Source organism: Solanum lycopersicum, chromosome 10 (assembly GCF_036512215.1).
Source record: "Solanum lycopersicum chromosome 10, SLM_r2.1".
NCBI classification, from domain to species: domain Eukaryota; kingdom Viridiplantae; phylum Streptophyta; class Magnoliopsida; order Solanales; family Solanaceae; genus Solanum; species Solanum lycopersicum.
The window spans coordinates 29,181,110-29,205,337 of NC_090809.1; the positions used below are offsets into that span (position 1 = coordinate 29,181,110).

The window sequence follows — 24,228 nt, forward strand, 5'->3', positions numbered from 1 at the left end:
AGTTTTTATTACCTATTCTTCATGGTTTTACCTATTTCAAAATAATGAGATTTAGACAACAAATTCCCCTTTTTTTATTATGGCAAATTGTAAGAGCCCCAAAATGAGCTGGGGTGTCTAGAGTCTCACTTGTGCCTATAAGCTTGTTAACCATTTAATTAAGTGTTTTAACTAAGTTTGTGTGATTTGAAGTCATTTAGAAGTCAAACGTCAAGGGGTGACCAAGACGTTCGACGACTAGTCACCTAAGGGGACTTATGTATTTTATATGTTTATGTGTGTGTAATGAGCTTATGAGATCTTTATATGATTAAAAATGATGTTTTTAGTAAGTATGGTGATTTTTATCAAGTTTAGAAGTCAAATGTTTGAGAACGTCTAAGATGTTCAAAATTGAACCCTTGAGACATGTATGTGTATGTCTTTATGGTGCCTAGCATATATAGATGTGTTTTACGTGTTTGTTATTGGTGAAACTTATGTGGAAGGTCTTAAAAATTCTAAGGTATATATTTCATTGGAAACATTACGGTACGACCTCCCAAGGGCCCGGTATGAAAGACCTAAAGGTTATCGAGACACTGCCTTGGCATTGTCAATCGACGAGCTCAATTAACGCGTTGTCAGTCCATAAACGCCCCGTCAACTTGGGGCATAGGTTTACAATTAGCCTCAGGATCTTAATATACCAAGATGGATCTGCAGTCACCAACGACGGAGCAGCAGGATGCCCCGTCGTCCAATCAACGGTTCCCTGCAACTGCATGCTGCGACTATTTTATTTAAGGGGTGAATGAGAAATTCACCCTACTTCCTAACATGACCCTACTAGTATTACTTGGTTATGTTTGGGTGTATTTAAGTGATATAAAACGTGATCAACCCATTCCCAATCCATTCCACATAAAATAGACTTTCCCTCAAAAACAAATTCTCTCTAGAAACCTCCATTAAAGGTGAAGCTTAAGAACAACTTGGAACTTGGATTTCCATGAATTATTAATCAAGTTATAGAGTTTTTCTTCTAAATTAAGGTATGGTTATCCTTCATATCTATTCATCCTTTCATCTACAGAGTTAATGCCAATGTTTTCAAAAGAAAATATGGTTAAATCTCTTCTTCTTCAATCTAGCAATGGGTTCTTTATCAAAACGGTTTTAAAGGCTTCCTAATGATGAATTGAAGTTAACATGTTGATTGTAACGTGATTTTAATCCAATTGAATGATCAATTCATGCTCCCTTCAAAGTATCGATGTCACATCCTAGAATACCCCCTAGACATAACCAACAATATCGTCCACTTTGAGGACTAATACTAACCTCTTGTGTTACATCATTACATTCATAGGTAAAATTTAGTAGAAACTTAAAAAAATTTCATTACTTCTAAATGTTGGTTTACATAGACCTCTAAATACACACATCATATATATATCGAGTATACATAGACACTTCGTATAGAAAGATTACTTAATCTTCTACTTTTTTTGAACATAGATATATAGAATAAAATATAACATAGTCATAATAGTCGTCTCATCTCATAACCATGTAAAAATAGTATATCAAATTGGGACTAGCCCACACATCAAGTAAGAATGCCTCGCATGGTCTATACAATATTTCATACTAAATGGAAAAGAAAGAAACATAGAAGTCTAAAACTCAAAACAAATCCATTAGCTAGATAGTTACATCGCCCTCAGAATGTGAGAACCTACCCTACTTGGATCAATAAGAGATTCAAGTCTTGTTCAAGTCGTCTTCAAAAACACTGCAATGACCGAAACCTAAAATGTTGGGGAAAAGGAAGAAATGGATTTAGTACACAACTTGTACTAAGTATGAGAACATATTCACATATATCATAAAAACATGCTAAATAGGACATTTAATTAGATATGCAATTTACTTTGAAGACCTTTATGAACATTCAGCACGACCATACCAAATCAATAATACATAGTCATTTAGACATAAACATGTACATTACAAGACCAACAACATGAAAACTAGGCAAGTCAACATGTATATCATGTAATTAGAAGTATAGTCAAATCAACTCTACCATCAAGACACTACCTCAACAAGCATGAATAAGAGTTCATTATAACATAAACCAAAGAAACCCAACTACCCATAACCCCTATCAATTCAACAAGTGCAATGACCAAGCAAATCCCCATAACTTACTCAATCAAGTAACCCAACAAGAATCATAACTAACATCCTACATCACATAGCATAACATTTTCGAGTACATGTCATCTTACTTTAACAATGTAGACCATCACATATTCATAAGTGAAACTAATCATCATATAGTATCAACAATATGCAAGTTCATCATATGAATACCATATAATATCATAAGCATATTCATACATAAGAACATCCTCCTAAGACTTCCTTCAAGACTAACTAGTGCAACTTTTAGGTAGAGTTCCATACCCCTACCTAGACTAAGATAAACCTCTTAGGTTGTCTTAGTTAGAGATCATTCATTTAATTCATCTTACCTTTTGGGAACATCTTGCTCTAACTGACATAGACCAAATGAGCTAATGTGGAATCTGGTGTCATGGAACCCTACACAGAAAGAAGGCGGACTAATTGCCAAGGTAGTACCAAAACATGAACATAGCAACTAGTGGATCCACTAGCAAGTATTCCTATGGGGTGTATTCTAGTCTCCAATATCAAGAGTACATTAGTGATCCTACCTTCCCTCTGTGAGAAGGGACACTCCTTACTCTAGTTAAGTCGGTGCTATACTTGAGTCAATTTGAAATGTCATTAATATCTTTATTAATCATCATAGCTTATTGTAGATCTTAGAGTGTAACCTTGTAAAATCATCATCATCATAAATCAATAAGAATTGAATGAGTATAGTCCATTTATTACAGTTCATATAAATTAGGTTAGCTCATTTACATATCACTTCATGATAAGGAACATTGCTAAATCATTCATTATACTTATAACATTTACATCTTCAACCAACAACTCACACACCATAGTCAAAACATTTCAATTCAACATCATACGACCCTATCAATCGTAATACTTCAAACACAACATCGTGACATAATCACAATTTACTATAATTTCAAGTAAAGAATAGGGATCACAAGACTTTCTAAGTCTTCTTCATAATTTAGTATCAAGGTCTTACCATCAACCTTTAATTAAACCCAATTAGGGTATAAGCTCATCATAATCCAATGATCAACATGATAACAATGCTAGAAGAATCACAACATCACAATTCAATACTAGTTCATAGCTTAAGAGAAGATACATAGAGAAAACTCACAATATAACGTAGATCACTTCTCAATAACTAGTTGTAAAGGACTATATATCACACTAATTCATTCATGATTAATATAACAACATCATTTAGTAGTAATTCAACAAATAACACGGTCAATTGAATCAACATTACACAATTCATATCAAGATCATCACCTAGGGTTAAAGGGTAAAGATAATCTTATAGAAAATGCACAACATAACTCAAACAAGTAAACTTGCAAATAATAGTATGCTTCACTGTAACAACACATATAAACTGTGCATTTTGCAAAACTTCCCCAAAAATCAAGAAACATCAATGTTTAGTCATTGTTTTCATTATTAGCAAGAACAACTAACCTTATTTATCAAATAGATGAGGGTAACAGGACTTCATATCGGCCTCAGCCTCACATATTGCACCCTCAAATAGGTCATTCTTCTATAAGACCTTTACGGAAATTGCCTCTTTATATTTTAAATTCTCTACTTGCCTATCAAGGATTTGAACCAGAATTTTCTCATAAGAGAGGTTATCCTCCACGCAAAGACCCTTAGTAGGAAAAATAGACTCGGGATCGCCGATACACTTTTTAAGCACAGACACATGGAAAAACCAGATGAACGGAAGCCAATTCACTAGGCAACCTTACCAACCCTTTGCAATATTTCATAGATCCCACATAACGAGGGCTCAACTACTCTTTCTTCCCATATCGAACCACCCCTTTCATAGGAAAAAATTTCAAATACATTTTATTACCTTCTTCATACTCTAAGTCCCATTTCATATGATTAGCGTAAAACTTTTTCCGACTATAGGCTGTTTGCAAGTGATTATTTATAATATTAAATTTCTCCAATGTCTTATAAATCAAGTTGGGATAAAGAAGAAAAGTCTCACACACTTCAAACCACCCAATCAGAGACATACACCTCCCAAGGACCCTTCGGGTTGTCGTTGTCATTACCGGACGTTTTCACCTTTTGTACTCCATACTACCTATCCAAAATATTTTTACTAGTTTTAGACTTTATTTGAACCCTCAAAACCTTCACCAAACTTAGGGACGTCAACTAGTTCAATTTAGCTAGTTTTCGGACGTCAAGGTCTTTCTTTGTCGTTTTTTATCTAACCTTTTCTAAATGACTTATTACATTAACATAGGTCTATAAACATCATTTTAAATTGATATGTATAGAGTGAATGCTATATTTTCAAAACACAATTTCACCCTATATATTATAGAGGAGAGTTGTGATATATAACATTATAAAAAAATAAAACAAAGAAAGGTCTCCAAGTCTGTGGGAAAAAACTTCAGCATAAGTAGAGCTAGGGAATGGACAGATAGCAATAAGGAAATCCAGTTTGATGAGATCTAGATTGCATTGTGTTTAAGCATAGTTCTGAAGCTCATCAAGATTATTCAAAAAAAAATTCTATATACTTTGACAAGGTAGATCACCTTCCTTTGGGTAAGATTCTACAACATCAAATTCAATGTTTATCACCCATGGTCTCATTATCGGTTAAAGTTATAGATTCCGTAAAGTAAAATGGACGATGAAGTAAAGTGATGGATCCTAACTAGATTTACCTAAGGGAAGTTTCTTAGTGTAGGTGAGTGTATGGGACTTCACCAATGCATTCCATAAGTATCTCTTGAAGGAAGTTCTAATAAAGTGTTATAATGTATATCCATATGTTATGTTTCTTATGCATGACATTGTAGGGTTGTCTACTTGATAAGGTGGTACACATGGTATGAGTTTGAATAAGAGTATATGATGTTGTCTTAACATTTATGCATAATGATGGCCTTCTTGATTTTGTGATGAAGGTTTTACATGGTATGTATAAAGTTGTCTATACTTGTCTTTTTGATGTATGAAGTACATGGTATGTTTTTGATCTCTTTATGAGTTTACTAAGTATATCTGTGGTTATGGGATTTCATAATTATATTGGAATAGTAGTCTTAGATTAATGTTATGTTTAAGGTCTTATGATGTCTTATGAATTGAACTCTAAGTATGTAATGTTAAGTTATATCTCGTATGTTGTTGTTTGTAGAGTTGACTTACATGATGTCTTGGAATAAGTATTATATGAGTTTTATAATATGCTAAGCCTAGATGCATATGTATATATATGTTTGATGATTTAATGAAGGTTGTATGCATTATTACCTTGTGGTCTTAAGGTGATGCTTGAGTGTGGATGGTTTAATAAAACATTATTAATGCATTGCACCAAGTACCAATAGAGGGTTACTTGGGATGTTAAGAAGTTAAGAAGAAATAGAGGGTACTATGAATAAAGGGGATTATTGTCAATAAAAGGTATTTATTGTAAGTGATGCTAAATGTCAATAGAGGGTACCATTGTGCTCGTAATGATCCGTCATACCTGCCGTCGAGGGTAATGAAGAGAGCAGCAGAAGAAATTTCATCAAGTATGGGACGAGAGAGTCCATGGCGGTCCATCGTGACCACGATGTTCCGTCGCGATATTCATCGATCCAGCCGCGTTTTTGCCAGATTTTCAGCAAATAGAGTCCTTGTTTAATTAGTTTTTTATTTTCTATAAATAATTCAAAAAACCTCATTTTTGAGGTTAGACTCGGGATTATTAGGTTAGAGTCTATATTATTAGGTTAGACTCTGGATGATTGTTAGACCTTTGAATATTGTGAGACTCTTGTTTATTTTGCAGACTCTTTGCGAGATTATTGATTATCTTGACACTTTTTTCATTGATTGTTGGTGACTTTTGCTGATTAATCAAGTGAACTTTCAGATTTTACTCTTTCTCATTGAAGTAAGTACATGAATTCTTATATCATATATTTGAATATTGTGATTATAACTATGGGTAACTAAACTCCATAACTAGGGTTGTGGGAACCATAGGTAAATAATGAGGTAAAACCTAACTAAAACAAAAATTCTATAATAGTGTCTTGCATGTATTGATAATTCTTTTGCATAGAAGTCTTTTTAACGGATGGCCAACGTTAGAACTCGCCTTTGCTACTTGCCGGGACCAAGGAGGTAGATAATAGGAAATAAATTATCAACATAGATTTAATGTATACTATCTAATAGGCTAGTATTGATTGGTACGAGGTAATAACTTAGTAAAATATCGAATACAATGCTTAATATGAGGTAAAGATAAGGGTTGGGATAGCAACACACGTAGTCAGACCAAGGTGCGTGGTAAAATTTTCTAGATGCCGGACAAAGGATTTAAAAATACATAACTTATCCCTTTGCATGCAAGATACTAGGAAAGAATTGTTATAGTTAGACTTATCAAGTTATGAACCTGTGGGGAACAAGAAAAGAAATGGATTGCAATCATAACTCACATTTACTAAACTTAGAGAATAATTGGCGATCCTTGAGAGTCTGCAGAACAACACTAAAATGACTTGCATGTTCTTCCTCACTCCTAGAGTAATTGAGGATATCTTCAATAAAGACGATAACGAACAAGTCCATGTACTATTTGAAAACTTTGTTCATCAAATCCATGAAAGTTGCAGGAGCATTGGTTAGTCCAAATGAAATAAATACTAATTTGTAATGACCATACCGAGTTATGAAGGATGTTTTCAGAATATAACTATCTCTGAATCTTAGATAATCATAATCCGATCGGAGGTCTAAATTTGAGAAGTGACTAGCACACTAAAGTTGGTCAAACAAGTCATCAATTTTAGGGATGGGATACTTATTCGTGATTGTGACCTTGTTCAATTGTCTATAGTCGATGAACATTCTGAGAGAACCATCTTTCTTCATTACTAACAACATTGTTGCACCTTATGGTGAAATACTAGGTCTGATTAAGCCCTTATCTAGAAAGTCTTTTAACTGTACTTTCAATTCCTTAAGCTCTGCTAAAGCCATTCTATAAGGAGAAGTAGAAATATGTTGTATATCTTGAATGAAATCAATTCCAAAGTCGATTTCCTTTTCAGGAATGACTCCGGGAAGATCTTTTGGAAACACTTCTGGAAATTCACAGGCTACTGGAACTGACTCAACACTTAGAGTTTCAAGGATAGAATCCTTCACGCAAACTAGATGATATAGATAAACCTTAGATCTCATCTTTCTAGCGTTACGTTAAGAAATATATCGACCCATAGGCGTTATGATACTACCATTCCATTCTAAGATTGGTTCGTCTAGAAACTGAAAACGAACAATCCTAGTTCTACAATCGATTGAGGCATAACATTAGTGTAACCAATCCATGCCTATAATGACAATGAAGTCTACCATTTCTAACTCTACTAGATTTGCTGAGGTGACTTTCTGAGAGACTGTGACCGGCCAATTTCTCTATACCTGTTTAGCAATAAATGGGACACCGACTGGAGTAGAGACTGAGAAAGATTCTGAGAGAGTTTCTGGACTAATACTGATTTGGACTGCGATATTGAGTTATAAAGACAAAGGCATCATTGTTGTCTTTCCACTTAGTAAATTCAACCATATGTGAGTCACACCTTAAGCTGGCAGGATGAAAATTTCACCTATCACTACCAGTTACTTGCATCACAAAAAATAAAACCTTGTCCTCCTCAATGAACTTCATAGGTCCTTACCAACATTAGACCTTAAAAACTTAGGCGGATTCATTCTAACAAAATCATAAACTCTGGCTGCCACTAATCGATTATTTCTCTTAATAGGAACTCGAATCTGGCGATTGTTCTGGTTGATAATACTTTGAGCCAAAAGTTAAATTGGCATTTCGAAACTCTACAGTTGAACTACCTTATCTGGTACTAGAGGAATTGCACTAGCACTGCATGCATTAGCATTCCATTCCTAAGCTCTACGAGATGGAATGATATTAAGCGTACAATGTCGAATTTGAATGGAAACAGATCATACCTTACGTATGATAAGATAAACAAGAAAGTGAACTTTTCGTAAAAACACTTTGTAACCTCCCTCTCATTAGATGTGGTGCACTTCAAACCCATGAAAAGGACTCTACTTAGTGAGGCTTTTCAGACATCCTAGGACTCTTGAACCTAGTTCTCTGATACCAAGTTTTTTCATGCCCTGAGCTACCCCCGAGACGCATACACGGAACCTAGGACTACAAGTGTTCCTAAGCTAACCCTCCTGTCATGATCATGAGCATACTAAATATAATAAACTGATGCAAAATCTAAATCATAACTTATAATGAAACGATAAGAATACCCATATGCTAAAATTGATATGTATGAAAACTGATGAGTTTAATAAAATGAAAATATTAACTAAATACTATGTTGAATCTAACTATATCTAAAATTATTCTCTAAACTAGATTATAAATATTGGGACAAACCCCCAGCTATATCTAGTAAAAATTTAAACTAAATGACTAAAGACCGAAATGACACTCATGAATGTTTTCATCACAGAATGAGGACTAGTGATTAAGTCTGATGAGCTAGAGATCAAAAATCGATCTACGTGTGATCTAGATGCTGAGAACCTGAACCTACATTTGGAGATGTTGTAGCACACGTATGTGTCAGTACTTGAAAGGTACTGAGCATGTAGGATAGAGTAAAGAAAAAATAAAACATAACTGAACAAGAAGCATAAACGACAGTATTACAATCTTACATGATAAACTGAATCCTGAGATAACTTGATGCAACAACCAATTTATAAAATTGTACAACTAATGTTGAATATACTGATAAATAGTACATTCAGAGAGTCTGACTTATATGTGAGAGCTACTAATAACCGATAGTAAAACAACATAAATATGGAGTCCGGTGTATATGCCTCATCGAGAGGACCCTATATACCCAGTTAAAGGTATAAAGGCATGTTGGCGTGATCACTAAACTTATTGCCCACAGAGGGGACTTACAACCTACTTGGTAACTAATTATGGGACTATTGGGTACGTTAACCCCTAGTCCAACTTGGTATAATGATACTCCCATGAATTCTGTAAATTTATTTATTATGTGTGAGTTTCTATAAATAATGGATGGCTTGAAACAAAACATGCAAACTGAGAATACAACAATTATTCCGGTAAATATGCATTTATAACTGAGGTCTGTATATATTAAGTGTCTAAAATATGTAACCTAGCATGCGTAATTCAAGAACTAAAGAAATACAAATCTAGGATTCTGAAATCCATGCGATAATCTGAGTAATAACATGATAATCTGATTTGGAACATATATTTAATAAATTCATAAAGTTCCATCAAAGTTCTAGAAATCCTAGGTCTATGAATAATATGGGAATCAAGAATCTAACTGAAAACTAGGACACATTGGGTGAAAGGAACCCACTAGTGAAATCTCACATACCTAGTGATGAAATCCATTGAAAAATACTTAAATTTTGTGGTTGGAACTGCTAGAACTTGCTGTGTTCTTGAACTAGGGTTCTTGAGCTTTTCTTCTCTCTTGCTTCTAATTTTCTATGTTTTGATTTTAATGATTTGACATAGACATTTTTTAGGTATGTTTGTAGTCTTAAAATGACTAAAATATGATGATCTAGGTTCAAAACAACATAACTTAAGGATTCAACAAAGTGGGAAAGGTCCAAAAGACCCCTAAAAAAGTTCTTGTCAAACCAAACGACGGCCAGGACTGACGGTCCATCATCTGACCGACGCCTCATCGTTGAGTCCGTCGTTTGGGCCTATTCGATAGGCCTTTACTAAAATAGGCATAACGTTTTACTTGGTGGACTGATTTTAGCAAGGTCAGTGGCTATGGAAAGATAATCAATTATCTATTTGTGGGTAGGTCATGGAACAACTAATTCATTTTTTGATAAGATTTATGACCATTTGAAGTTGATCCAAATGTATTTCCCCTTAATTGTCTGCAAATTTTCCACCTACGGACCGTAACTCCACCTACGGACCCATCATAAGAATTATTTAGGTAATCTTGAAGCAGTCAATCATGGACGTTATCTTCTTCATTTACTTGAGTAAGTCATTTGATAACCTTTGGAAGGGAGAATGTCATATTATATGTTTGTTGTTGTATTTAGTGAGAATGATCTTATCCTAAGTAATCTATAGGATTTTTAAGTGTGTCTGTAAGGGATTGTATGAGCGGCAACTGCACAACCCACTCAAGTGAACCTTAGAATCACCATTTGTAAGAGGATCTCATGTTAATGTTGTTGATGTATTGTAAGTGTGTATATCTCATTATAGGTGGTCTTGAGAATCATTTAGGTATGCCTAGAGAGGGTGTATGGGCGGTCTCTCTTTTTCTTACTTAAGTGAGTATTTGGATAGGTTATAGTGAAGGAATTGCATTCTAGAATGTGTCCAAGGTGAAGTTGATAGGCTTCACTGTAATAGTTATTTAGTTCACTGTAAGGTTGCTTCTAAAAATGTGATAAACTGTTTATGTGATCTCTTATGCATTTCTAAGGTGTTAAATGTAGTTTTTATGCTTATGATATGATATTTAAACCAAAAGATGCCTATTTTCTAATAAATGTCTGTTTTCATGATTTTTATGCATTATGTCACACTTAGTACATGTGCTTTTACTAATTTCATGTTTTTATCTATCTCTTAAGTGATTCGTAGGTGAGAGTGCTTTCTGGAGCTAAGCTTGGATTAGAATATCGTTCAAGCAAGTTGAAGTATGTCATCATTTGACTCGAGGGCATAGATGTCTTTAGTTTCTTTCATTGAAGTATTGTAATAGACTAAGTATTTCTATATTCGTATTGTATGGGCCGTGTCCCAAGTACTCTTGAGTCTAAGACTTGATCAAATGAGAGTTAGTATTATCTATGGATTTTATATGAAAAATGTTTTAAGATATTTATGTGAAAAGTTTTAATTCCGGACTACTTTTAATATGTTTATATGCGATGAACAATACAGAAGGGCTTGTACAAGACCTCCGAGAGGTCAAGTATGCCGCTCTAGGATTCGAGATTGACACTTTCTTCGAGGGTGTGCTCTCAAGTCGTGACAAGCTTTGTATCAGAGCATAGGCTATGAAAGTTGTCTTAGGAATCAAAAAGTCTCATCAAGTCACATATACGAGAGTCTCAAACATCGGTGTGAGTCTCAACACATCTATGGGTGAGATGCTATAGGATGATAGATTTTCCAATCTTTTCTAGTTCTATGTCGTGTCGTAGAGTGAAATTTATGATTACTCTTTTCTTATGGTTTTCTTTGTGTTATAGGAAGATAAATACGAGGTGGACACCAGCTAATAGATTTTAGGAGAATAGTGTGAATGAGGAGATTCCTCTTGAAGTTGAGCAAGTTCAGCAAGGTAATCAAGGTGCTCAAGCTGATGAATTCCCTATTGGAAGTCAAGGTAATGAGGTTTCTGCTATTCCCCAGGAAATGACTAATGGGGAGATTAGAGAGGTTTACTTACTTTATCCTGAGCTTTGACTACCTATGTGAATATGGATATGGTGCATAGAGTGAATTTTGTGGAGAGAACTATGACATCTACATTGTGAGATTTGGTGAGGACGAATCCTCCTATCTTTCTTGGCTCAAGGGTAGGAGAGGATCCATAAGAGTTCCTAGATGGTATGTACAAGGTGTTGAGCGCTATGGGTGTGACTTCTAGGGAGAAGGCGGAATTAGCTTCATACCAATTGACAGAGGTTGATCAAGTGTAGTACACTCAATAGAAAGATAATAGGCCAGTTGAGTCGGGTCGCATAGAGTGGGAGGCGTTCAGGAGGGCTTTCTTAGGGAAGTACTTTCTCCAAGTGAGGAGGAAGGTGAAGGTTGTGGATTTCATTGACCTTAGTCAAAATAAGGTGGATATTGAAGAACCCTGACTTAGGAGGATCATGAGGATTTTTAAGAGGAGCATGAGGACTTTGAAGAAGAGTAAAGCTAAAAAGCAAGGTCAACCTATGTTAAAGAAGAGAGCCCCAAACAAAGATGGAACTAGTGTTTCAAAAGAGAAGCTTGGGATAGATAGTTGTTCTCTAATTATTAAGCCCAATTTTTCTAATTGTAGGAAAAGGCACTATAGGGAATGCCTATTGGGTATGAGGAATTGCTTTGCTTGTGGTAAGGAAGGACATAAGAGGAGATATTGTCCTATTTTTGCGACTAAGAGAAAGGAAGGCCAAGAAAGTTCCTCCAAAAACTTTGGGTGATGATGATTGTAAGTTATTGTATTTTTGTAGAGTGTGACTTGCTTCTAAGTTGGGAAGTATGGTTCATAGATGAGCTAGATGATCCTAGAAAATTGTTCCATGTGCATGGTATTTAGAAGTCTTGTTGAAATTGAATTTCATTGATTTCTTATGTTGTGTATTTTATGAAGTTATGATTATGTTGTAAGATGTGTTCATACGGTTTTATCTTTCACATTATCTTGTTTCCATCATGAATTTCCTAAAAGTTGCATTTTTGAAAATTTTGCATAATTCGCTGTAAAGACTGCCTGCTCATTATAAATTATGTTTTAAACTTGTTTGAATGTTTTTATAACTGATGTATATGAGCATGACATTGAATATAAAATAAGTTTTTTTTATTTAGAAAGAAGGATGTGAGTTTTATGGCAGGATGAATTGTAGAATTTATGCTAGTTTCTTGTTGTATGTGATTCTCTCGATTATGTGTAATTGATGTTTTCCTAGATGTTGGTATTGTATAAGGTTTTATATTGTATGTTCATGAGCTTCTAAATAAATCTGTATTCTTGGAAGTGTTCAGAGAGTGGCAAGTATCATTCGAGGAGAAATATTTTCCAAGTGTGGGAGATTGTAATACCTTATAAATGATATAGGTGAAGCTAGATATTAACGTATTTTTCACGAGTGTATAAGGTCTTAAATTGGTCTATAATGTAGCATTGAGATAGTGTCTAGAGTTTTAGGTGCATTGGAAGTCAAAAGTCAAGGGACGACTAAGACGTTCGACGACTAAGTCACCTATATGCCTCATGTGTAGTTATGTGCCTATATATGTGTTGAATAAGCTTATGAGGTCCTTATATGTGTTATTATAGTGTTTATAGGAAATGTGTTGATTTTCATGAAGTTTGGAGGTACAACGTCCATGAAATTTGATAAGTTTGCCTTGAAACGACCTTGTGTGTCTTCGAATGTTTCATCGAGTTTTACGTATTTATTTTGGATAAAATTTATATGGAGGTCCTAAAATCATATAAAACATATTTGGGTTGGAAACTTCTTGGTGAAATTCCCCATGGACCAACCAATGGTCCCTGAGGAAGGACCCTTCTCAATAGCCAAGAGTGTCCAAAACAGTACCAAACAACAAAGGCAGTAGACGGATCGTTGGCCAGTTGATGCCCCATAGGTGGGAGTCGTTGGTCAGGATTCAGGCATGGATATTTCCATGACAAGGACAAGCCTCAATCTCAAATCACGGACCAGCAAGACGGTCCACTAGTTGGGAAATCGGTGGTTATTTGGCAACCATCTGGGAGACTGTCTCCTAGGAAGCTTCATCGTAATGCTAGGGGTGAAGTTGTAATTTCACACACGCCAATAAGACTGTCGGAGGTTAGTTAGGGGTTTTTCAAATATGTTTATAAGTCTTAAATAATTAGAAGAATTCATTCTTCAAAAAATCAAAACCCAAAATCTCTAAAGAGCTCCGTAGAACTTTATTGAAGCTTGAAGGGAGATTGAAGCTTGAAGGTTGATTTCTCCACCAATTTCTATCAAATTTCATGGATAAGAATCATTTAAGTATAGATTTTTATTTAAATTCTATTCATCAATGAGTCAATCTTCAAAGTGATTATCAAAGAGTTCTTAAAAGATGAGTTTTCTAAATTGAAATCTATCCATGGGTTCTTGAATTCAAAGTTTTAAATCATTGAATATTGAATGAATTGTTGTTAATTATATGATTTTCACTAAATTTATCTATGAACCCATGTAATTGATGAACCTTAGTTTTTGACTACTTTATTGGTTAAGTGATATTGTCTTAATGCTTATAAATGTTAGCGTAATTTTCTATGGGCTATTGAATGATGTAAGAGTTTTATTTCATTTATATCTAATTGGTCTTAGATTAATAAATATATATTGAATTGACCTAGTTTCATTGAGTATCATAGTTTATGTATTGAATTGATGTTCATGGACATGGGTAAGGGTCTTATGGTATTGAATTGGATGATTTAGATATAGATTGAAGTGGTGAGAATGGATTGGTGGTACGCTACTCTAATTCTCTTTATTTTATGCAATAATTGTTGAATTATGTTGTCATTGGTATGTTCTACTTATGGTTGCGATGCTATGTACTTTACTTGCAATATGTTGCCTCGTCGGTGTTACTTTATGTATTATGATGATCATGGACTTGTTGGAATTACTTGATATATGGTGATGATGTGTGTAATAATTTATGTGAAGTATGATCATATCTACCTGCATGTTAGTAATGTGAATATATGTGATCTTCTATTGATGTTATTAGGTGATCATGTTAGACTATGACTATGTCATTATGTGTGTAGTCTTAGAGTTGATGCATGATTATTCCTACTTGAATATATGAGTCTATAATGGTTATAATAATGATAATATAGTATTGGATAAGATGACCTAAAAATGATGTTGGTTGTGCTTATGTGCTTCTACAATGACATGCTAAAGGTTATATGTAAAGTATGGTGTGTCTTGTGTTGGTAGACTGGTGATCCTTACTTGATACATGTATGAATGTGAACATATGATATCTTTACTTAGAATGATAAAGCCTCTTAGTATTAAATGTATGATTGACATGTGACCTTGAATGATGTTTTGAGGGTCTTTATGTGAAACATTGAACCTAGTGGTACGGTTATGTTATGAACTTGAAGACGAAAGTCGTAATAGTATCAATCTTGTAATGAATGATGGACCTCTGTTTGATAGGCTGGAACGGCATCATATCTTCCTTAGTAATGTCATTATGAGCTATCTTTGTCGCCTTTGTAAGGTAGACCTACGAGACCCCTTTGGTAGGTTTAATGTGATTAGGTTATGAATAAGATATAAAACCCTTAGTATTAACCTTTAATGTCAATAATCTATGAGAAAAAAAGATATAACCGAGTGAGTATGGTAATCAAAGTAGCTCTAGTGAAGAGCGAGAGACTAGAGTACAAAGTAAGCCCTTCATATTCTCGAACCATGTGCCTACATGGGATGTGTGCAAGTTCTACCATTGGCAAGTAGAACACCCATATCGAAGTAGGTTACAACTCCGGATTCCATGATTTGCTACCATGGTGTATGTTGGCTATTGCCTATTCTCATCATATGGGATACCTACTAGTATTGGAGAAGTTCCATGAAGTTTAGGTGGTGGTGTGAGATAATATCTAGACATTGCTCAATAGGCTTTAAAGATGTTGGTGAGGGTCCCTAGGTCTTTTACAAGACCATTACTTTAATATCCTTTATGTGATGGATGTATCTTAAATGAACTAATGAATGTAATGACTTAAGCTAATAAAGCATGTTAAATGAATAAGTACTTATCTAGAGTAGTTAAGGGTTATCTAGTTAAGGTGTGAAGGGGGTATAGGAATGGTCACTTTGTATGTTACCTAGATTAGTCTTAAGAATGAATCTAGTTAGGGAAGTTGGTTGTGATCTAGGTAGTCTTAGGGATTATCTAGGCAATCTTGAAGCGGTCAATCATGGATGTTATCTTCTTGATTTACTTGAGTAGGTCGTTTGATAACCTTTGGAAGGGAGAATGCCATATTATATCTATGTTGTTGTATTAAGTGAGAATTATCTTATCCTAGCTAATCTATAGGATCTCTTAAGTGTTTCTATAATGTGGTTAATGTATTGTAGGTGTGTATATCTCATTATAGGTGTTCCTAGAGAAGGTGTATGGGCGGTCTCTCTTTGTCTTACTTAAGTGAGTCTGAGGGTAGGTTTTAGTTACGGAATTGCATGCTAGTACGTGTACAAGGTGAAGTTGATAGCACTTATTTAGTTCACTGTAAGGTTGCTTCTAAAAATGTGATAAATTGTTTGTGTGATCTCATATATATTTCTAAGGTGTTAATTGTTATTCTTATGCTTATGATATGATATTTAAACCAAAAGGTGCATATTTCTAATAAATTTATATTTTGATGGTTTTGATGCATTATGTCATACTTAGTACGTGTGTTTGCATTAGTTTCATGCTTTTATCTATCTCTAAAGTGATTCATAGGTGAAGGTGCTTTTGGGAGCTAAGCTATGATGAGAACATCGTTGAAGCAAGTTGAAGTGTGTCCTTATTTGACTCGACGACGTAGATTTCTTTAGTTTTTTCATTGAAGTATTGTAGTAGACTAAGTATTTCTATTTTCGTATTGTATGGGTCGTGTCTCAAGTATCTTGAGTCTAAGATTTGATGAAATGAGACTTTGTATTTTCTGTGGATTTTATATGAAAGATGTTTTATGATATTAATGTGAAAAGTTTTAATTTTACACTACTTTTCATATGTTTATATGCAATGAACGATATGGGAGGGCTTGTACAAGACCTATGACAAGCATACTACACCTGTCTACGATTCGAGATTGGCATTTTCTTCTAGGGTTTGCTCTCCGATCGTGACAACTTTGATGATCCATTTTTAGTTGAAAAAAAAATTATCACCTTCATCTATAAATTTTCACATTATAGGTAGTTCATCCATTTCATTAAAAAAAATATCAAGCAGTGGATACTCTCAAAGTATATGTTTATGAGGCTCAAAGACAATTACACGGGAAAGTGAAAATCACTAGGTCTGAGACAGGTAGTGAATATTATGGAAAATATAACAAATTAGTAAAATATCTAGTTCTGTTTAAAAAATTCCCTGAGAATGATAATGTTAGTGGGAGTGTTGAACGACAAAGTATGGAAATTAATGAGGTAAGGATAAATATTTCATTGCCCATTAATGTACCTACTTCCGTACCAATCACAAATGTTGTTCCTCTTGTTAAAAAAACTTTAAAAATGTTGAATAACATGTTGGGTAAAACACTTCAAGAAGATACTAACTCACAAATTCTGACTCAAATAAACCACAAACAATGCCATTAAAAATCTGTCATTTCAGATGATTATGTATAGTCATATTTTGACATTGGAATTAATAGAGATTCGGTATCATTTTCACCGGTCATAGAAAGCATTGAGTCTGACAAACGGATTTATTCCATGAATGAAAATTTAAAATCAATGGAATACAACAAAGACTAGGTTCTTGTTCAATTATCTTAAAGTTCTAAAACAATCGGGTGTAGAAGGGTTTACAAGGCGAAACACGATTCTAATGATTATACTGAATGATATAAAGTCAGACTTGTTGTCGATACACTCAAAAGAAGTCATTGATTATAAAGATACTTTTTCACTTGTATTGAAGAAAGACTCATTAAGGATTATTTTGGCTTTGGTAGCTCATTGTGATTTAGATTTACATTAAATGGATGTGAAAATTATCTTTCTTAAAGGAGATCTCGAGGAGAATGATTATATGGACCAACTAGAGGGTTTTCAAAATTAAAGAAAAAGATCAAATGGTGTGTAAGCTAAACAAGTCAATATATGAATCAAACAAGATTCACGGCAATGGTATATAAAGTAAAATGATACCATAACATCTTTTGGATTTAAGAAAATTACTGTTGCTCGGTGTATATACCAAAAAATTAGTTAGAGTAAGTTTATATTTTTTTAGTCTTGTATGTTGATGACTATGTACTTGTGTCTAATGATTTTGGCATAACTGCATGAGGACATGACTTTCTCTCTATGAATATTGAAATGAAAGATATGGGTGAGACGTTCTATGTGAGAGATAGAAATACTCTGGTATTGATCGTAAGGATTTATGAGACTATCTCAAAAAGGCTACGTCGAAATACTTGTAGAGAGATTTAATTGTTCAGCCAGAATACTTCCTATTTTATTTAAAAAAGGAAAAAATTTAATCGTATGCAATGCCCAAAGAATGATGTTGAACGAAAAAGAAATGGAAACAATTTTTTAATCTTCGATTGTTTGAAGTTTGAATTATGTTCCAACTTGCACAAGACCGAATATTAGTTTTGCGGTCGGAATGCTTGGAAAATATCAAAGTAACCCTGAAATTAATCATGGAAAAACTGCAAAGAATGTTTGTGGCATGTTAGAAGCCACAATTCATGCACTATTGCTGCAGAACGTTATTTTAGGGCTTAGCATTGTTGACACCATTACCAAACAGCTGAAAATTTATTGTAATAATACTGCAGTAGTATTCTTCTCCAAGAACGATAAGTACTCCAAAATGTGTCAGACATATAGAATTAAAGTACTTTATTGTTATGGAAGAAGTCAAGAAACAAATATGTTACTTGAGAATATTATAATTGATATCATGATTGCAGATCCTTAACAAAAGGCTTACAAGCAAAGACATTCAAAGGATATGTTCAAAGAATGGATGTTTGTTGTACTTATATTGATATATTTATGATGTTTTTAACCTCTGAGCTCAATTTTGTGTTTCTGATAAACATGAATGAGTTTCTTGTTTATCATAACGGTATACATATATTATTTTGAGATATTACAAGATAAGTCTCTATTAGACATTATTGTGGACCGTAATGTGATATGTTTTTACAGCTTATGAACCTATGTTGCTAATGTAGTAGTATATATGCAACTTAAAAATTTACGTACAACCGCTGCAACTCGCATTAGAAGTTTATTATATAGAAGAGATTTATGGTATGCACAAATAATGTTGATTAAATATAAATCTTATATGCAGGGTAGTGGGCCAACTGGGAGATGTAAGAATTATTATTAATTAATAATTATTTCTTGCTTATGATACAAGTTTATTTGTACCCCGAGTAATACCATAAATAATATTTAATAAGAAATATATCTCGTCTGTACATTAGTTACTTGATGAACGTACTAAATTAAATCAAAACTTCATAAATTGGTCCGCCCTCCACCCATTAGGGCTACATCATATTCTCTATAATAATTTCATCGCTGACGGTTGTGGTAAGATAAAGTTAGAGCAAGGAGGTAGAAATCAATTTATCAGTATGTACCCTTAATAATCTCTATTAAAATATTATCGTGTTCAAGACCCTGCTATTATGTTATTAAGTATTTAATCTTTCAAGTACGTTTTTAACTGTTTTTATATTGATACTACTCTTGTTATACCACATGACATAGTCTAGTTGAAGGATAAATGATATATTTTTAAGTGAACAGGACGGTGATTTTTGCCGGCTTCTAATCCTCTTTCCTTATGGTGGAAGATGTGTCTTATTTTAAAGCTCTTTTATTTTCTTGAACTTTTTATACCTATTTAGACTAGTTCATAGGCTAGAGTTTTATGTATTTTTTTTCAAAAACAATGTATTATTTGCCAAGGCTAATATTGGTTCTCTTATTAAATAATGGATATTCTGAATGTTGTTTACTTCCGTGATTTCAGTATTTATACTTGTAAGGATTCTGCTATCTAAGGGTTGGAGTTAGTGATTGCGCAATTCGATGGTTGGCTCGTGACATAAATAAACTGGGCTCAACAATTATATTCTTGATGTGTTAATGTTAGTGGTTGACAGTAATTGGAGATGAAACATAAGTTTTTTATTATGCATTGAGTTAAAGGAAAATGGGTATCAAAGGGGAGCATGCATTAATTAACTAATATTGTGCAAAAGGAATATAACATAGAGGGACTCAGAAAAGGAGATGAATTTAGTTCTCTGTGATAACATGAAGTACTTTAGAAAATAATGTGAATCATATATTTTAATAAACAAAAAATATGCAATACAAAATTAATGCCAGTTTTATACCATACCATACAATTATAGAAATGACAAAAATTAAATTAGAAGTAGTGAAATAAGAGTTGTGATGGTGAACCTAAGCCCTCTGCTTTTGATCAAAAATCATTTGTGGAGAGAGTCCCCATTTCTCTAATGTTTTATCATCATGATGTAATGCTAGACTATACTTGCCTTGATGTCCAAATTCCAAGATACGAATCTCACCATTTTCTGGACTTATTAAGCTTTCCACTTGTTCTGCCGTCCATTTGAACAATCTCATCAGCAAAATTCTAATGGTAAGTCCGTGACTAATTATAACAATATTCAGATTGTCGCTATCACTTTCACATATTTCCTCCATCTCTATATCCCTCCACATCGATTCAATGAAACCTGTATATCACAAGTTAACTACATCAGATTAAGTTCTAACACCAATATTTATTTGTTTTTTTGGTTTTCAATTGTATGCTCGAAGTTCACATTAGAGCTTTCATTAAATTTGAATCCCATTCTACAAAGCAAATTTGAGTGTGCTCCAAAAAAGGATTTTCTTCATATTCAGGGCTCAAACACAAAAGCTTTGGTTAAGAGTGAAGTAAACAGTTTCTACTCAATCTTCTTTGCTTTATTTTCAAGGTAATATTTGTCATAAAATTTATATTACAATATTCAATTTTCTCTTTTTTCTTTTTTAAAAAATAAAATTTTTCTAAGAGTATTTAATGCAATTTTTTTATATTTCAAAGTAATTTATTTTAATCTTTTCATTTTAAACTTACGAGAGGATTTATATATTCATATAAATATCTATTATGTTTTTTTAGTCAGATATGGTTATTCCGCAAATTTTTACTGAATATGTAAATATTTATGAATCTATTTATATTTATATATATAAATATATATATAGAGAGAGATATAGATATATAGAGAGAGAGCGAGAAGGATAGATAGATAGATAGATTATATAATCTGGCATTAAATTATGAAGTTCGGCAGAGTTGTTGATTGAATTTCTTGACCTTCATTAAAGAAATTATCATTTACGGTTTTTCTGTAGTAATTATCATTTCATTATTATCCTAATATTTAAGATTTTAAAACTAATTAAAGTTATTTTTATTTAATCTTTACTCACTTGCAAGAGTTAAGAACTCATAATATTACTACTATTTTAAAATTGACTAAAAGTTTGCTCGTTAAATCATTACTTATTCAAAACATACTCAAGGCCTAATGAATATTTCAATTGAAAAAAATTACGTGTAAACTAAATAAGCAAATTATAGTTTAATCAATATTCATTGGTTATTGTATGTAATATTGTAAATAATTTAAAAAAGCGCTTTATTAACAACAGTAATAATAATGACAATCATCAAATTTAAAATTTATATGCATATTATCAAGAAATAGTAAAAGAGAGCGATAACAACAAGGGCAAAAATGACATTACATACATAGAGTAGAAGGGGACAATGTCACGTGTTCCAAGTCGGAGGTGCTTAATCTTTTAAAACAAATTAAAGTCCGGGGGAGGGAGGGGGAAATAATGCACATTTTTTAAAATGAAAATAAGGTACTTATCAGCTTATATTATGATTGCTTAACAGATAAGTATTGAAATGAATTACTATTATTTTAGTTCCAAAGGTTGTTTTTAACATTGTTGATAGTTGAGGGATCAAAGTAATAGTTTACGTTACATATGAAAGTGTTTATGAAAAATGTTTACGTTGTATTATTTTTAACACCAGAAACTCAAAAGCTGTGCAATTATATTGATGTATTTCTATTTCTATTTCTTAAATTTAATTATTCAAAATTTGATTCTGACACTGAATATGTAAGTACATAGAGTAACATATTTTGAGGGTTAAATATATAGCACACCCCTCATCATTACTTTATATGATGTCGATCGAAATATATATTTTTCTCATATACACTTTAAATATATTATATTATTAATTATTATTTTATTTAGAAAATTATTATATAATTTATATTATCTTCTTAAGTTGGAAAATTTAAATTATAAAATTTGAATAATTTAGTACTGTTCAAATTAATTCATGTCACACGAAGTGAGAAAGAAGCAGAGTTATATGCGTTTGTTAAAAACTTAATATAAAAATGACGGGAACAAACGAAACAGTTTCGTCATTGAATTTACTTGGCTAGAAAGTTGGTCAACAAGCAATGGAAATAAATTAATTGAATAAGCTTTCGAAATATAAATATTTTTTCTGTTTAAATTTATGTTTTTTTTCTTTTTTGATTAGGTTATATTTTATATTAAATAACAATTTAATTATGATATAAGATTTTTATTTTTATTTTAATATAATCGCATAAACTTTTATTATTAATTTTGGATCATAAATTCTTTAAAAGAAAATATTTATCTTAAATTTTGAGTTGAGTCAAATTATATCACATAAAAAGAACGAAGACAATAACTCACTTTGTCTCAATTTATCAAAATTTATGTGATTTACATTTTTTTATATATCAATTCCAAGAATAAAATATTTTTATATTAAATAACAATTTAAGTATAATGTAAAATATTAATTTTATCCTTAATAATAAAATAATTTATAACCACAAATTTTTTAAATTTTTTTTCTTACGGAGGTAGTGGAAAAAGTGATTAGTTTGAATAAAAAGTTACCTGAAACCCGATCGTAGACATCGGCGGCAGATTCTCCATGGGGAAAGCGGTAGAAGAACTTGCCATATCTCTCTCTTTCCTTTTTATACTCCTCCATCTTCTCTGTATTCTGAAATTTAGCATAATCCATTTCTCTCAATCTGCATTCTTCCCTTACCCCAATGATTTCGTTGCCGGAAAATGATGCACTTATCTCATTCAATGTTTCACGTGTGCGTAAGAATGGAGATACATAAAAATATACTTTGCAGTTTCCAACCACGCTTCGGATAAGCTCTCCAGCATTTTTGGCTTGCTCTTTGCCTTTCTCTGTAAGTTGCACTTTATGGTCAGGCACAACGGTGTACACATGTTTGTCTTCGTTACCTTCACTTTCACCATGCCGCACCAATATGATCCTTTTCGGCCATTGCCTCTCCTTAGTTCTGTTGCTGCTGTTGTTGTTTCCCATTTCTCTTAGCTTCCTCAAACTTCAACCACCTCCATTCATCTATTTATTTATTGTACATATTATGTTGATGTGATTGCCCATCGGCATGCGTAGGTTAATTGTATTTTATTCTCCAGACCAAATGATGATAACCAACATATATACGTACTCTATCATTACAATTTTGGTTTATTGAGAGGAAAACCACATGGTCTGGGCATAAATAATTAATTAGCGACCATTATAGCTGTAACATGCTGCGTTTTTTGTCATTCAAAGGAACAACAGTTGACCCTGCCGAAAACATGGAAAGTTATATTAATATTGCTCATACCTACCCACTCTCTTATTATACTTCTTCATTAGGTACAACATATAACCATGTCATACAACTGTGTATTCTAATTTTGGATGTATATAAGAACATATTTTGACCTGTATAAAATTAAACGAGTAAAAAGAGGGGTGTATCTAGAATGTTTACGTAGGTTTACATGAACCTATGCTCTCCTATTTAGAATTCATATGGTACTATTTATTTTTCAAAATATATTTAAAAATTTAAGTGTGAACCCATATTAAAAGTAGTATTGTTATGAAACTATATAAATAAGAAGACTAAAGTAGGAAGAAGAGAAATCTTATTCATCTTGACGTATATTCAGGATTTACACATCTAATTAATAATAAAAGAAAACCCCTTTATTAATAAGGAAAACCTAACATGGTCCTCAAATAGGATTTTTAACCATATCTTAAAAGGACTCCACATAATTAGACATTCACTATAATACAAATATGTTTATAACGCTCCCCCTTGTCAGTAGATTATGTACCTTGTTAAAACCTCACTAGATTAAATTAGTGGGAAAAAAGTTTTAGTGAAGGAAAAATAGTTTACGTATCTAATAATACACATTATAGATATCGTATTAAAAACATTACAAGGAAAACCCAAT

At 32.8% G+C, this 24,228-nt stretch overlaps 1 protein-coding gene across 1 annotated transcript; it reads right to left on the reverse strand.

Moving 5' to 3' along the window:
- Positions 1 to 20,106: 20,106 nt before the first annotated feature.
- Positions 20,107 to 23,555, reverse strand: LOC101256726 (phosphoglycerate mutase-like protein AT74). Its single transcript, XM_004248786.5, has 2 exons — positions 22,840 to 23,555; positions 20,107 to 20,552 (listed from the first exon to the last, which is right to left on the reverse strand). Exons 1-2 carry the CDS (start codon positions 23,288 to 23,290, stop codon positions 20,254 to 20,256), a joined length of 750 nt encoding a protein of 249 aa, XP_004248834.1. The 5' UTR covers positions 23,291 to 23,555; the 3' UTR covers positions 20,107 to 20,253.
- Between the last annotated feature and the right edge of the window lie 673 nt (positions 23,556 to 24,228).